At 36.7% G+C, this 12711-nt stretch overlaps 1 protein-coding gene across 1 annotated transcript in view; it reads right to left on the bottom strand.

Annotated features, from left to right (window-relative positions):
• Positions 1-7565, bottom strand: part of LOC142352920 (degenerin del-1-like) — a 36935-nt gene extending 29370 nt beyond the window's left edge. The window contains exon 1 of the mRNA XM_075405077.1: positions 6818-7565. Coding sequence (XP_075261192.1) covers positions 6818-7295 — 478 coding nt within the window. The 5' untranslated portion in view covers positions 7296-7565. The remainder of the gene's footprint in view (positions 1-6817) is intronic.
• Between the last annotated feature and the right edge of the window lie 5146 nt (positions 7566-12711).

Raw genomic sequence — 12711 nt, 5'->3', positions numbered from 1 at the left:
ATATTTGGCATATGACAACAAAAATTAACAAATAAAGGCAAAAATAAAAAACTCTACCATTTTCTGCAAGAGAACGGTGTCGCAGCCCTTCAAACCATATATTATGAAAACCAAAAAGTATGTTCAGTTTCATATATTGTAAATCTTTTTTCAGTTATTTTGTTCATTAATGTTACAATTTAAAAAAAGAAACAAAAACAACAACAAAATGGGAAATTATGCACAAAAAACAGAAAATTTTGTATGAAAACTCGTAGTACCAAAAGCAAGAAAACCTTCTGTTAAAACAATCGGCCGTAAAATTAGTTTGTATTCTATACAAAGATTGTCCTGTACTTAGTCAGCATATACAAAATGTTAACAAAAAAAAATAAAAGAAAATTGACAAGTTCAAAAAATCACAGAAATTTCCTTAAAACAAACACATTCAATAACATAAGAGACATTAGGTCACCACTGAATGAATAGAAAAAGTTCACTGGCACCTCTTGTTGAAGAAATTTAGATCTTTGAGTGGTGAAATTAAAAATCAGACTGCAAAAAGAACAACAATTGAAGGCAGAAAACAAGAATTCAGTTAAATTTTACTAAAACTCTTCCTCAAAGCCATAAAAACCCTTTGGTTCTCTGGAAACAAACTGTATCTACATTTGGCCTCAAATTTAAGTAAATTGGAGCTGTCATTAAGGGAGCCGTGACTGAAAAATTCTGTCAGTAATTAACATTAAAAAAACAAAAGCAAAATATTTTGAAAACAGGCAGCATCAAAATAAAAACCAAAAAGTCTCTGATTCTAAGAATCCATGATATTAACGAACCTCTCCCTGATTTTGTCCTGCGCCCATCAAGCCGACGAAGTGTTCCAAGTGTTTGAGAATCAGACCAATTGTTGCGTGGAATTCTTCAAATATTAAAAAAAAAGAACGATGTATTTTGTATAATTATCGAGTTAAATCTGCAAAAAACGGCAAAGTTTTAATTCCAGAAGACTTTCATTTGGCACCTATTTGCAATTAGCACTTTTTTGAGATTAGGGAGTCTGTTTTAAGGTTTCTAGGTCACTAAGTCTGGCAAACTTTAACAAAGTGGACCTAAAAAGTATATTTTGTGCCATTTTTGATGAAAAAAAGTTCGAATTTTTTGAATATTTTATAAAAAATTTTAGCTAAAAAACTTCAATCAAACAAATCAACAACGTTCTTCTATCTCTAACTCTAACGGCAACGTTCGGCCGATAAAGATTTTAAACTTATTTTGAACTATATTAGCGAAATTGTGCCAAATTTCAGCAAAAATTACTGAAAATGTGAACAAAAACAGTCGAATGTTCACAAAACTTTAATCCTCGATTGCTCCCTGTAAAAAACGAAAATCGAAAAAATCTTTTTAATTTCGTATTTTACGCTGGACGGGCTTTTCAATGATACCACTCACAATTCTCTACGATGAATATATCGATAGGCCAAAATTGACTGAACAAAAAAACACCCAGTTGAGTACATAGTTCCTCCTCCCCACTAAAGTGGGGGTCGGAACAATTAGTAAGGCAGGGAATTTTACGCAGCTGCTGATAAATTTGAATGTTTTTATTGTACTCCAATTTTCGCGCCTCTTTTCATTTCATCCCGATTTTTTCACCCCTCTTTCATCTGTGCTTTACTTCAATCCTTCATATAATTGTGTTATTAACATTGGTAGTATCATCTTTGACCATGTCTCAGTGGCCAGGGGGACTTGATATGAAAGTGTCACAACCGAACATGAGATCAATTTATCCGCGTAAAGTAGGACAAATCATGTTTGACATGCTAATTTGTAATACGGAGTTGGACATTATAAACGAATTTTAGTACTCATTCTAAGTCATGAATTGTTTCATGGAACCTTAGCAAACGTGCAAAGATCTTGAATGGTTCATATTTAACACAAAAAGATCATAGATTTTATCAGGAACATGAAAATGTCAAAAAACTTTTTTGTGTTCAAATGAAAAAAATCTGAATTTTTCACTTCTTATTAGTCATTGTCGTGCAACAATCAAGTAAGAAGTGAAACTTGAAAAACATTGACTTTTGTCCTTATCGCAACAAAAACGAGTTGGTTTTTCCCGCAACTTAAAACTGATATAAAAACTTTGTAAACTGTCTAGAACAATGTAATCGAATCCTTATCTACATTCTCTTACATTTTATGGTTTACCCCTCGTTCAAAGAACAACACCTTTCCCCAAAACATTTTTGAGGACAAAAGTCTCCCCTGTTACTGGCAAAAAGTTTCATACGACACAGAAGAGACACAGAAAAGACACCGAAAAGACACAGAAAAGACACCGAAAAAACACAGAAGAGACACAAAAGAAAAGACAAGCGATTTTTTCAGCGACGAAGCCAAGATTGGGTTACAAACGTCACCCCGACGAGAGGATTTAGTTTTTTAACTGGTTTCAGACGTCACCAGCAGAAGTCTGCCCGAGTTCTCAGACGTTAACTCTGATGTCCTGTTCCCCGGTTAGATCCATCCAAAACCTCTATTTTTTTTCTACAAAAAGCCTCCAAAAAATTGAAATTTTTTCCTCAAAATACCATTTTTGTAACTATAGCAGCTCAATTTATAAAACTTGACAGGTTTTATTATTTTCAAAGCGAGGAAAGGCAGTTTTCTGACTTTTAAAAAAAATCTGCGAAAAAAACAAAAATCAGAGAAATGTTCCTTAAATCAGAAAATTCAAAAAACACAAATTAGTTTTCTGACTACATATCCGTTCGGCGCCCTCCTCGGTGTTAACGCATTCGCATTCACCTACCCTACACATGTTATACCTGGCAATCAAAATCAACCGTTTGATGTGAAAACTAAACTTCGTTGGACCCTCGCTGGTGAATATGAGAATTGTATCTCAGCCACCACTCAGTAGCCCGCAAGCCAGCAGAGGAAATTTATTTTCCATGTGTCAAGAAACGGAACAGATTAAACGGGACTTGACGAACTTTTTCAACAGTTCTGGAGTATTGAAGCAGATGGCATTCAGAAGGACCGTGAACAAGTTTACACAAAACAAGAAGAACAGTTTCTTGATATTTTGCAGAACTCTATTAATCACAATGGTGAGAGATATGAGATCAAACTGCACTGGAAATCAGAGACAAAGTTGGAAAACAACTTCTATTCTGCATGGAATCAAGTCAAAAGCCTCAACACACGCCTTCAGCGTAAACTTTTGTTGCAAGAAAAATACAATAACACTCTCTTGACAGACCTCGAGAAAAATAATGTGTCAAACCGGTGGAAATGCAAGATCCTCAACCAGACAGAATTTGGTACCTGCCACACCATCCTATAGAAAATATCAATAAGCCCGGAAAATTCCGCCGAGTTAAAAATGCCGCTCGAAAATTCCGCTGCCAATCGCTTTATTCAAACCTTCTTACGGGACCAGATCTCCTTAATAATCTTTTAGGTGTCCTGATGAGATTTCGAGAACATCCCGTTGCATTCCTTGCGGACATCGAAGGCATGTTTATGCAAATCGCCCTCCATCAGATTGATCAATCTGCTCTTCGATTTCTCTGGTTAGCAGACAATCAGATACAACAATATCAATTTACCGGATTCATCTCACCTTTGGAGCAAATTGCTCGCTTTCGTGCGCAATATACGTTCTTAACCATTGTGCCAAAGATAACAGTCAACAACTCCCAGAATCCCTCAAAGCCGTCAGAAAGCACTTTTACATGGATGACTACATCCAATCACATGAAACAGAAGAAAACGCTTGTAAGGCAGTTCTTAAAACAAAACATTGTCTGCAAACAGGTGGGTTTCAAATCACAAAGTTTGTTTCAAACAGCTCTCTAGTCTTAAACTAAATCCCTCCAGAAGACAAAGACAACCAGACAGATATTGTTAGAGTTCTTGGTGTTAAATGAAATCTTGAGAAAGACTGCTTTTTTATGAAACCTCTGACTGATTTCCCAACAGATGCCTCAACGTACACTCAACGTAAGATCTTTAGTCTTGTCTCCTCAATCTTCGACCCTATAGGGATAATATCGCCGTCAACGATCCGTTTCAAAATAGTTCTTCAAGAACTGTGGAAACTTGGGAAAAATGGGACGAACAAATTGCCACTCAAGTAGTTAAAACACTTCAAAAGAATTTGGACTTATACTTTTCTTTACCAGAAGTGACATTGAACAGAACTCTCAATAAGAGTTGCCATACACCAGAAATTGAAAATGAAATCCATGTATTTCAAGACACCTCAGCTGTAGCAGTTGCAGCCGTTGCATACTTGAAAACAGTTTCTAACTTAGCCACTGATGCGCAAACTTGTTACTTAATAGGCAAATGCAAAGTTGCTCCAATTAAACAAATCAGCATACCCAAAATAGAGTTGGAAGCCGCAGTCATCGGAGTGCGCCTTCTTTCAACCATCATCAAAGAGTCATCGTTTCAAGTTACTCGTTCAACACTCTGGAGAGATAGTCAATTAGTACTTGACTGGTTATCCACTAACAAGAAGCAACCTGTTTTTGTTGCGAATCGCCTCAAAGAATTCCTTGCATCAACTGATGCTTACCAATGGAAACACGTTACCACCAAAAAAAATCCAGCTGATCACGGGACCCGTGTTCTCAATCCAGACGAAATTCCAGCCAAGTGGCTAACAGCGCCAGCATTTCTTTCCACACGACAGCTCAGCGCTCCTGAAAACTCCTTCACAGCATATGTTAGCAACGCATGAAGTTTCACGCAATTTGTCGGAGCCAATAATTGACCCGACACGGTTCTCAACTTGGAACAATTGCTCCTGACTTTAGCAACAGTCTTCAATTTGGTCTTCCGGACCAAAAAGGAAAGGCCTTAAGATCATTATTATATAACAGAAGACGTCATTCTTGCAAGAAGTCGGCTGATCAAAATGTCGCAGCAAAATCTCTTCTTCTCAACAATCCAAGCCCTGAAACGTGGTTCCAGGGTAGATTCAAAGTGCAAAATCCGTTCGCTCAACCCAATGTTGGAAAACAATGGAATCCTTCGGTCATGCGGAAGATTGCAATTTGCGCCAGATAACCTCAAAGTCGAGAAATTTCCGATTATACTGCACGCAAGAGACAAGATAGTGAGACTCTATATAGAGCATGCACACAACATTTGCGTTCACCAAGGAACAGATCCAGTGAAAATTTTTGTGCAGCAAAGATACCCCATCATTGAACTCAGAAAAACACTTTTGAGTATAAAGTACAGATGTTATCTCTGCAGACGATTTGCCGCCCAAAACATTCAACCTGTCATGGCTCCCCTTCCTGCCTGCCGTTTCCCGACAGACTCTACCCAGTATCTTTTCGCGAACAGCGGAGTCGATTTTTTGGACCCTTTTATATAGAAGATGCCAAAGGACAGATTGAAAAACACTACGGCCTCATCTTCATTTGCCTGGTTACTAGGTGTGTCCTTCTAGAAGCTTGTCCCGATCTCAACACTGACACTTTTCTAAACGCTTATCGACGTTTTGTAAGCCGCAGATGTCAGCTAACAACAATGCTTAGTGACAATGGCAAGACATTTATTGGTGCATCTGAGGAACTAAAAAGATGTGTGAAACGTCTGGAGAACGACAAAATCTACAAAGCAATGACAACAACGAATGCAACCTGGAAGTTCAATCTTCCCAATGGACCTCATTTTGGCGGTATTTGGGAGCGCTTGATCCAGACCACAAAACGCACTCTATTAATCATTCTAGGATCCAAACGATTATCGCTTGATGTGTTCAGGACAATTTTGGTGGAGACCGCAGCTATATTGGACTCCAGATCACTAACGATTGTCGCTGACCTTCCGGAAACTGAAATGCGCCTCACGCCAAACCATTTTCTGACCAAGAGACCGTTCAACTCTCTCCCACCAGAAAAGTTCGACAGCCAAGATCCCGCCAGCTTCAAGTCTTGGAAGAATGTGCAGCAAATGGTCAACCATTTCTGGAAACGACTCATCAGGGAGTATCTTCCGACACTGTTAAAGAGGTCCAAATGGAGCGAAAGTGACCAAATGCCACTCAGAGTCAATGACATCGTTTGGATTCTGAAAGATATGACTCCACGTGGAATTTGGCCCTTTGGACGTGTTCTCGAAGTCTACCCTGACCGAGATGGTCAACAACGTGTAGTGAAGGTGAAAAAAGCTTACGGCACGTACGTTCGCCCGGTCTCCGCTCTCGCACGCGTTTTGGCTGATTAGCCAAGTTTTTTTCTTGACCTTTTTTCGAAACGGTTCTCTAGGCAACTTGGGTTACACCCTCTTCGACGATCTGGTCAACCGTCTGTGATGTGTTAGTTGACCTCCTCTTTCCCCTGGAGCATGTCGAGCAACAATCAAGTCAGAAGTGAAACTTGAAAAAACATTGACTTTTGTCCTTATCGCAACCAAAACGAGTTGGTTGTTCCCGCAACTTAAAACTGATATAAAAACTTTGTAAACTGTGTAGAACAATGTAACTGAATCCTTATCTACATTCTCTTACAGTCATATTTGGAAAATTTACGTTCACAAAAATTCATAACACTCTGTACCATAATGCAGTGAGGCCATTCGGAAACTTTTTTGGTCTGAGAAAAGCGGGGAAGATAAATAATAAATAAAAGAAGCGATAAATAATAAATTAAAAAACGCATATTCTTCGTTCTACATTAGATCTATCTGGGATCATCGGATTCTGGACCGAAAAGATCTAAGGGAAGGAATTGGGTATTTTGGCGGATTGAGTTTATATTATGTATTTTATATGTAAATAAATAAATATTTTGAGAATTACCATAGAGTGTATGTATTGTGGGATCGTAATCACTTTCCTCGAGTAATTTCCTCCACTGTAATTCCAAACCAGAGTACTTCTCATAAACGTCTCCAGAATTGTTCAACAGTTCGTGTCTGATTCCCGCAAATAAAGGATTTTCAGCAAAATTTATAATAAAAGTAAAAACTGATTTCAAACCCGGAGGGAAAAACTGTTCAATTCCTGTCTGGTTCGGCATCGTCGGGCAAATAAGTACATTCGGAAATTTTACGACGTCATGTGTTACGTAACTTACACTTGTAATAGTTGGTTGTTTCATAACATGCTCTCGGAAAACGGAAATTACGTAATAAGTGCAAACGCCTAGTGACAAAAAGAAGATAAGAATCCACATCAGACGAATTAGCCATTTTCTGTGACTGAAAAAGTTGTTCACTCCATGAATTGAGCTGTCGAGGGAAAAATTTTTAAGGACTTCGGCTGTTTTGAGGGACATATTTTTTGACTTTGTATTTTTTATTCTCAATTTATACGATTGCTAGTTTCTGTTTTGGTAAGTTATGAATTTTTGAGTAAGTTTTGTGCTCTCGAATTTGATTGAGGGAAATATTGAAAAAAGGAAAAGTTAACTGATAAAAGTTATATGTATATAAACAAACTAAATGCTGAAGAGTAACTATGAAGGATTCTTGTCAGTTCGTAATAAACATTTCCGCAATCCCGATTCTTATCAAAAATAAACAATTCGGTCTTAATTTTTCTTAAATGAAAAGAAAATTATGAATGAATTACTACAATATTATTTGCAGGAGGTACAAAATGCGAGGCTGTCATTGAAACTGCAGATTATTTCGTGTTCCGATTAGAAATGTTCTAAATTGAATTTTATGGTTTAATAATTGCAGTCTGAATTCCTGTGTCTGAAATTTCGCATTTCAGTCTTTGCCAATTTGTCGTCAAAATGTAATTTCAAGTCAAAAAGTCGCTCGTTCGATTCAATTTTGACTGCTGCAATTTCCGGGTAGAATTCTGAATTTCAAATAAGGGCATTATTTTTAAAGCATGAAAAATTTAAAGTTGCATTTAGCAACAGGAACAGCTAAATACAGTGCTAATTTGCACTGAATGGCTATCAGTCAATGCTATCATTTAAAAATTAGCATTCATCTGAATTTAGTTTCAGTCTCTGTGCATTATTTTTGCAACAAACTATATCGTCAGCTTTTATGAATAAAGTTTTTTTATCAAAGTAATTTTGACAAACTGTAAAATGTAATTTTAACAAAATGTGTTTTTTTAACTGATGCCATTAGAATTTTTAGTTGACATTGAAAAACTGATTTTAAAAGGAATGTTTGGAATAGTTTGAAATTGATAGAACTCAGAATTTCATTCCCGTAGTTAAGTTAAAAAGAAGACAGTTTTGTTTGTTTGTTGATGCTTGATAAATTATTGACATCAGCATTGTTTTTAAGTTCTTGTGTCACAGTCTTGAAAACTCTCTTAACATTTCTGTGGTTCCAGTTATTCAAGTGGTTTAAATATGGGTCTCTTTGGCGTGTTTTATCAGTACTACAATATTTTGAAATATTCATCCGCCGCTACCCACACAAATCCCGAAACAAAAAAGAATAGAATGAGCACTGATATTGTAACGAAGAAGTTGAATATATTGCTCTGTATTAAGATGACTTGAGACAATTCAAATAGTTTCCAGTCTGTCTGAAGAACAGCCGCACCTCACAAATCTCGGTAATGTAGCCAATTTAACAACGGGAACTTAGAAGGCGTGTTGTATGTGATTTTTATGATGCAGTAGTTGAGCTAATTTTCTAAATGTGTCCAGCTGGAGCTCATATTATTTGATTTAGACTGCTCAGTTTTAGCAAAATTTATTGTAGATAAAATGTTTGATGCGAAAAAAAGAACCGTCTTATTTTCAGTTTTTTTTAAAAAATAAATTAACGTTTTCAAACTAGTCGCTTTCTGTTTGCTTTTAATAAACTGTTTGTTTCATTGTATTTGATAGTTGGTGCTATTTTGAGACCTGAAGTCACTGGTTGAAGGGTCTCTTCAATAACAGAACATTTATTGCTAATGGACATCAATGTTCTGACTGATTGGAACAAACTCAGGTGTTACAATTTTTGGTAGTGGACCAATCGGTTTAGCAGTTTTCAACACTCCTTTGTCTTTGTGTTTTTAAAAAGTAGATCTAGATCATATAATAATTACTTGGTTTTTTCCGGTAGCTGCAATCAGTTCAATTACAGTTTTGCTGCTGAAATATTCTAAAATATTTTGTTATCTGTAATGTTCAATACTTCAAATTTCAGTAACGTATGATTAATGCAACTCAGACGTCGCATATCGATGTTGAAAAAAAAACTCAAGAAAAGAACCTCCCCCTAGCCAATTTTAGATAGATGACAACCCTGACGAAAAAAATCACCAAGGAAAACCCAAGAAAATAAACCACTACTTACCTGCCGAAGGGATGCTGCATCATTCAAAACAATGAATTGGATTACAGAGATAACGAAAGAATCTGATCTTTGCAGTAATCTCTTAAACATAATTTAATGAAAGGGACTATTTCCTATTGTGCAATTGTGTCGCGATTTTCATTTTTTAACAACTTGCCTCTCCACTCTTTGTTTTGTATTGGAAAATTTTTTGAGGTCTTTTCTGCGTATTGAGCGCTTGTCCACAAAATTCCAGACGGCGTCCTTACTAATTTAAAACAACAATTTAAGACTTGGGTGGAAACCTTCTATTGCATATTTGGTTCTCCATTGGTGCTCAATCTGTCAATAACATACATACCACATTGCAGGAACGAAACATGGCTTTGACTTACTAATTGACGTTGAGGTGGCCGCGCAATGATTCTCCAATTTTTCAAGGAAATCTCAATCTTTACAAGATGCCTGAAAAATTTTGAATCAAGAGCCAGTATGCTCGCGCAGAAGTGCATATACTGTATACGCACGCTTAAATAAACCGAATCTTTTCCGCTTCCAATTTTGAAAAGAAAAGTCGACTCGACTACTTTTTCTAATTTAGGATTGATGACAATGTAAGAGAGATGTAAAAGACGTTAATGTAGAAGATTGACTGGAATAAAAATAATCCAGCTTTGGATTAAAACCTAATAAATTAAATTATGAACTTCAGGTCAAACTTCTCTCGATACTATTTGAAGCTAAACGAATTAGGATAACATAAAGAAAAATGTTGATTGAAAAAAGACAATTTTCATACAAAATATGTCTATGTCTGTTTTTAAAGTCAGTTGAGATGAATTTTTTGTCTGTTCAGTTTGCGTACCAAAAAAAACTTCTGATTGATCTAATGGTATTTGGTCTCCCCTCCAAGTGCAACACAGCGCAGCATGACTATCTACAGGTATCAAATGTTACTTAGGATAGGTTAATAACACTTTAAGCACCGTCTCCTAATGACTGTCCGTCGGAAGAAAACCTATAATGTTCCTCAGTTTTTATTTGGAGAGTAGAATTTGTAGTGATTTTTTAAAATCTCTATAGTATGTTACCGCAGGCCCCGCATCGTTTACCTCAAAGTGTTCCTACCTATCATCTTTAACAGAAGCTTCGGAATTGGAATTTTGAAAAATGAATCTTATCGCACCCATTTCACTGAAACGCGGCAATTAAAACGTAAAAGCATGTATACGTAAAACAGAACGTAACAACTTTAGATAATTTCAAATAAAATTTTTGTGTATATGCCTGCTTAAGGTTTTTTGAATGCTTTTAAATATATCCCAGAAGCCTTGATTACATGGGTTTTTTTTTCTGAAGCAATTTATTCCCTATTCTAATTAGATTGTGCTTCTCCATTGAAATTTTTTCCCTATACTCGTTTCATAGAGATTTTTCAATTGATTAACTTGTACAACATATTTTTCCTTTAATGAGTTGCAGTTTTCCCGATTTGATTATAAGCCGGCTACTAAAAAACGAAAGAGAAAAACATCCAAGCTTGAGGATAGTTCATTACGATGCAGAGGTATACCCCAAAATTTCTACCTTAGTAAAATTGACTCGAAAATTAGTTAGATACAATGAGCGAAATTAGGTGACATCCTTTGTATCTTACTTTTCGCAAAAAGGGTTCTGCCAATTATGCGAAATAAAAAAACATTCGGTGCAAAAAGTAGGTAAAAAGTCTTGTAGTACGTTTCCGCTCAATTTAGGTAATTATTCGCATTCAAAGTATCTCTAATCCGCAATCGATCCAAAATCAATGGATAGACAAAATAAAATTTATTGAAAGGGGTTGTGATACGTATGGATACCTATTATATATCGAAACCTCTATGTGTACTAAATTATTTACCCTCTATATCTATAATTATATCATGTGTTCTATAACTAAAAGTTATGACTTCTATTTATTCACCTATATTAATATTCCCGTTAGTCTACTAAATTATTTCATATTTTGTTCATACTAGTTTATCATAAGTAATCATAATTTCATTTAGTCAATCTGAATTCAAGTTACTCTGCAAACGCTCTTCATAATCTTACGCTAAACTTAGCAACGGATTCGCACCGCGTTTCCAATAATCAGAATTCGTAATACACAAGTAGTTGTGTATTCGCCTAGCAATTCCTATCATATTCTTGAAACAAGTATTCGCAACGCGAATCCTAAAGTATTCAATACGATTAAGTGTAACATGGCGCAGTCAGCGACAAAGGACAGCGGCAAATCCCCACTTGGAATTCAACCCTTTTGGGAAAAGGCAACACTAGAACCCCCAATTCGCTGGGAGTTTTGGAGAATACAATTGAAACTCGCAATTCTCGCCCGAGAAGGAATTGAAGTGGACCTCCTCTTATTGGACCCTCCAGACCATGTCATCTTACCTCCTGAACCAGCATATGAAGATGCAGTTGACAACCCGACGGCACAATCAGAGCGAGACCGACGTACCCGCAATGAACAAGCAAAAACAGCGTGGAAGAATCAATGTCAACGTGTTACAGCAGTTGGCATACTTTGCGGTGATAAACCGTGGAAGTTATGTGATCGGAAAGCATATTCTTTGATGTACTTGAGCTTAGGCATGGAAGGTCGGCGCGTATTCAACTCAAAGAATTCGACCGTCAATCTTGAAACAATTTCAACGAAGGAACTTTGGGATATTCTCAATACAACCTTCATTCGGATCCACAATATAACCTTCGATAGCTACCTCTTCCTCACCCGAAAACAGCAAAAGGGAGAACCTATTGAGAAGTTCTATGGACATCTCAAAGAACTTTCGGAAAACTCTGACCTTGGAGATAAAGGAGACACGATCATCCGGGATGTCTTTATCGCGAACATGCAAAATGAAGACATTCAAAAGGAGCTTCTTAAAGAAACAGTAGACCCGGAAAAAGCATTGGCAATAGCGATTAATATCGAGATGGGTACGCTCAATCAACTAAAAATGAATGCAAGTAAAACCGAGTCACATTCAACTGTTAACCAAGTACAACGGATGCGCATCGCAAATGCTACCCCTTTCTCCAATATGAATACAACAGCACGGAAAAAGCCAACAACCTGTCATTTCTGTGGATCTAATTGGACCTCTGACCACCGGAACAAATGTCCCGCTCGGGGAAAAAGATGCAATAACTGTGGTATTGAAAACCACTTCGCAAAGGTTTGCCGCAAACCTAAAGATCCCAATTCCTACCCAAAACCTAAACCGCGGGTCAATAACGTAGAAAAAGACGATCAAAATGAAGATGTCAATCAAATTTCGGCTAATTTTGATCCTGATTTGGAGTCAAACTATTCTTCAGATGAAGATAATTGTGTAGCAGCAGTATCTTCAACAGATTCCACAACTTCAGTGGATGCAATCAATCTTCCCGTAATTTTCGGTA

The sequence above is a fragment of the Convolutriloba macropyga genome, chromosome 14 (assembly GCF_964194025.1).
Source record: "Convolutriloba macropyga chromosome 14, txConMacr16.3, whole genome shotgun sequence".
In the NCBI taxonomy this organism is placed as follows: Eukaryota; Metazoa; Xenacoelomorpha; order Acoela; family Convolutidae; genus Convolutriloba; species Convolutriloba macropyga.
This window is presented reverse-complemented; position numbering and strand designations above follow the sequence as displayed.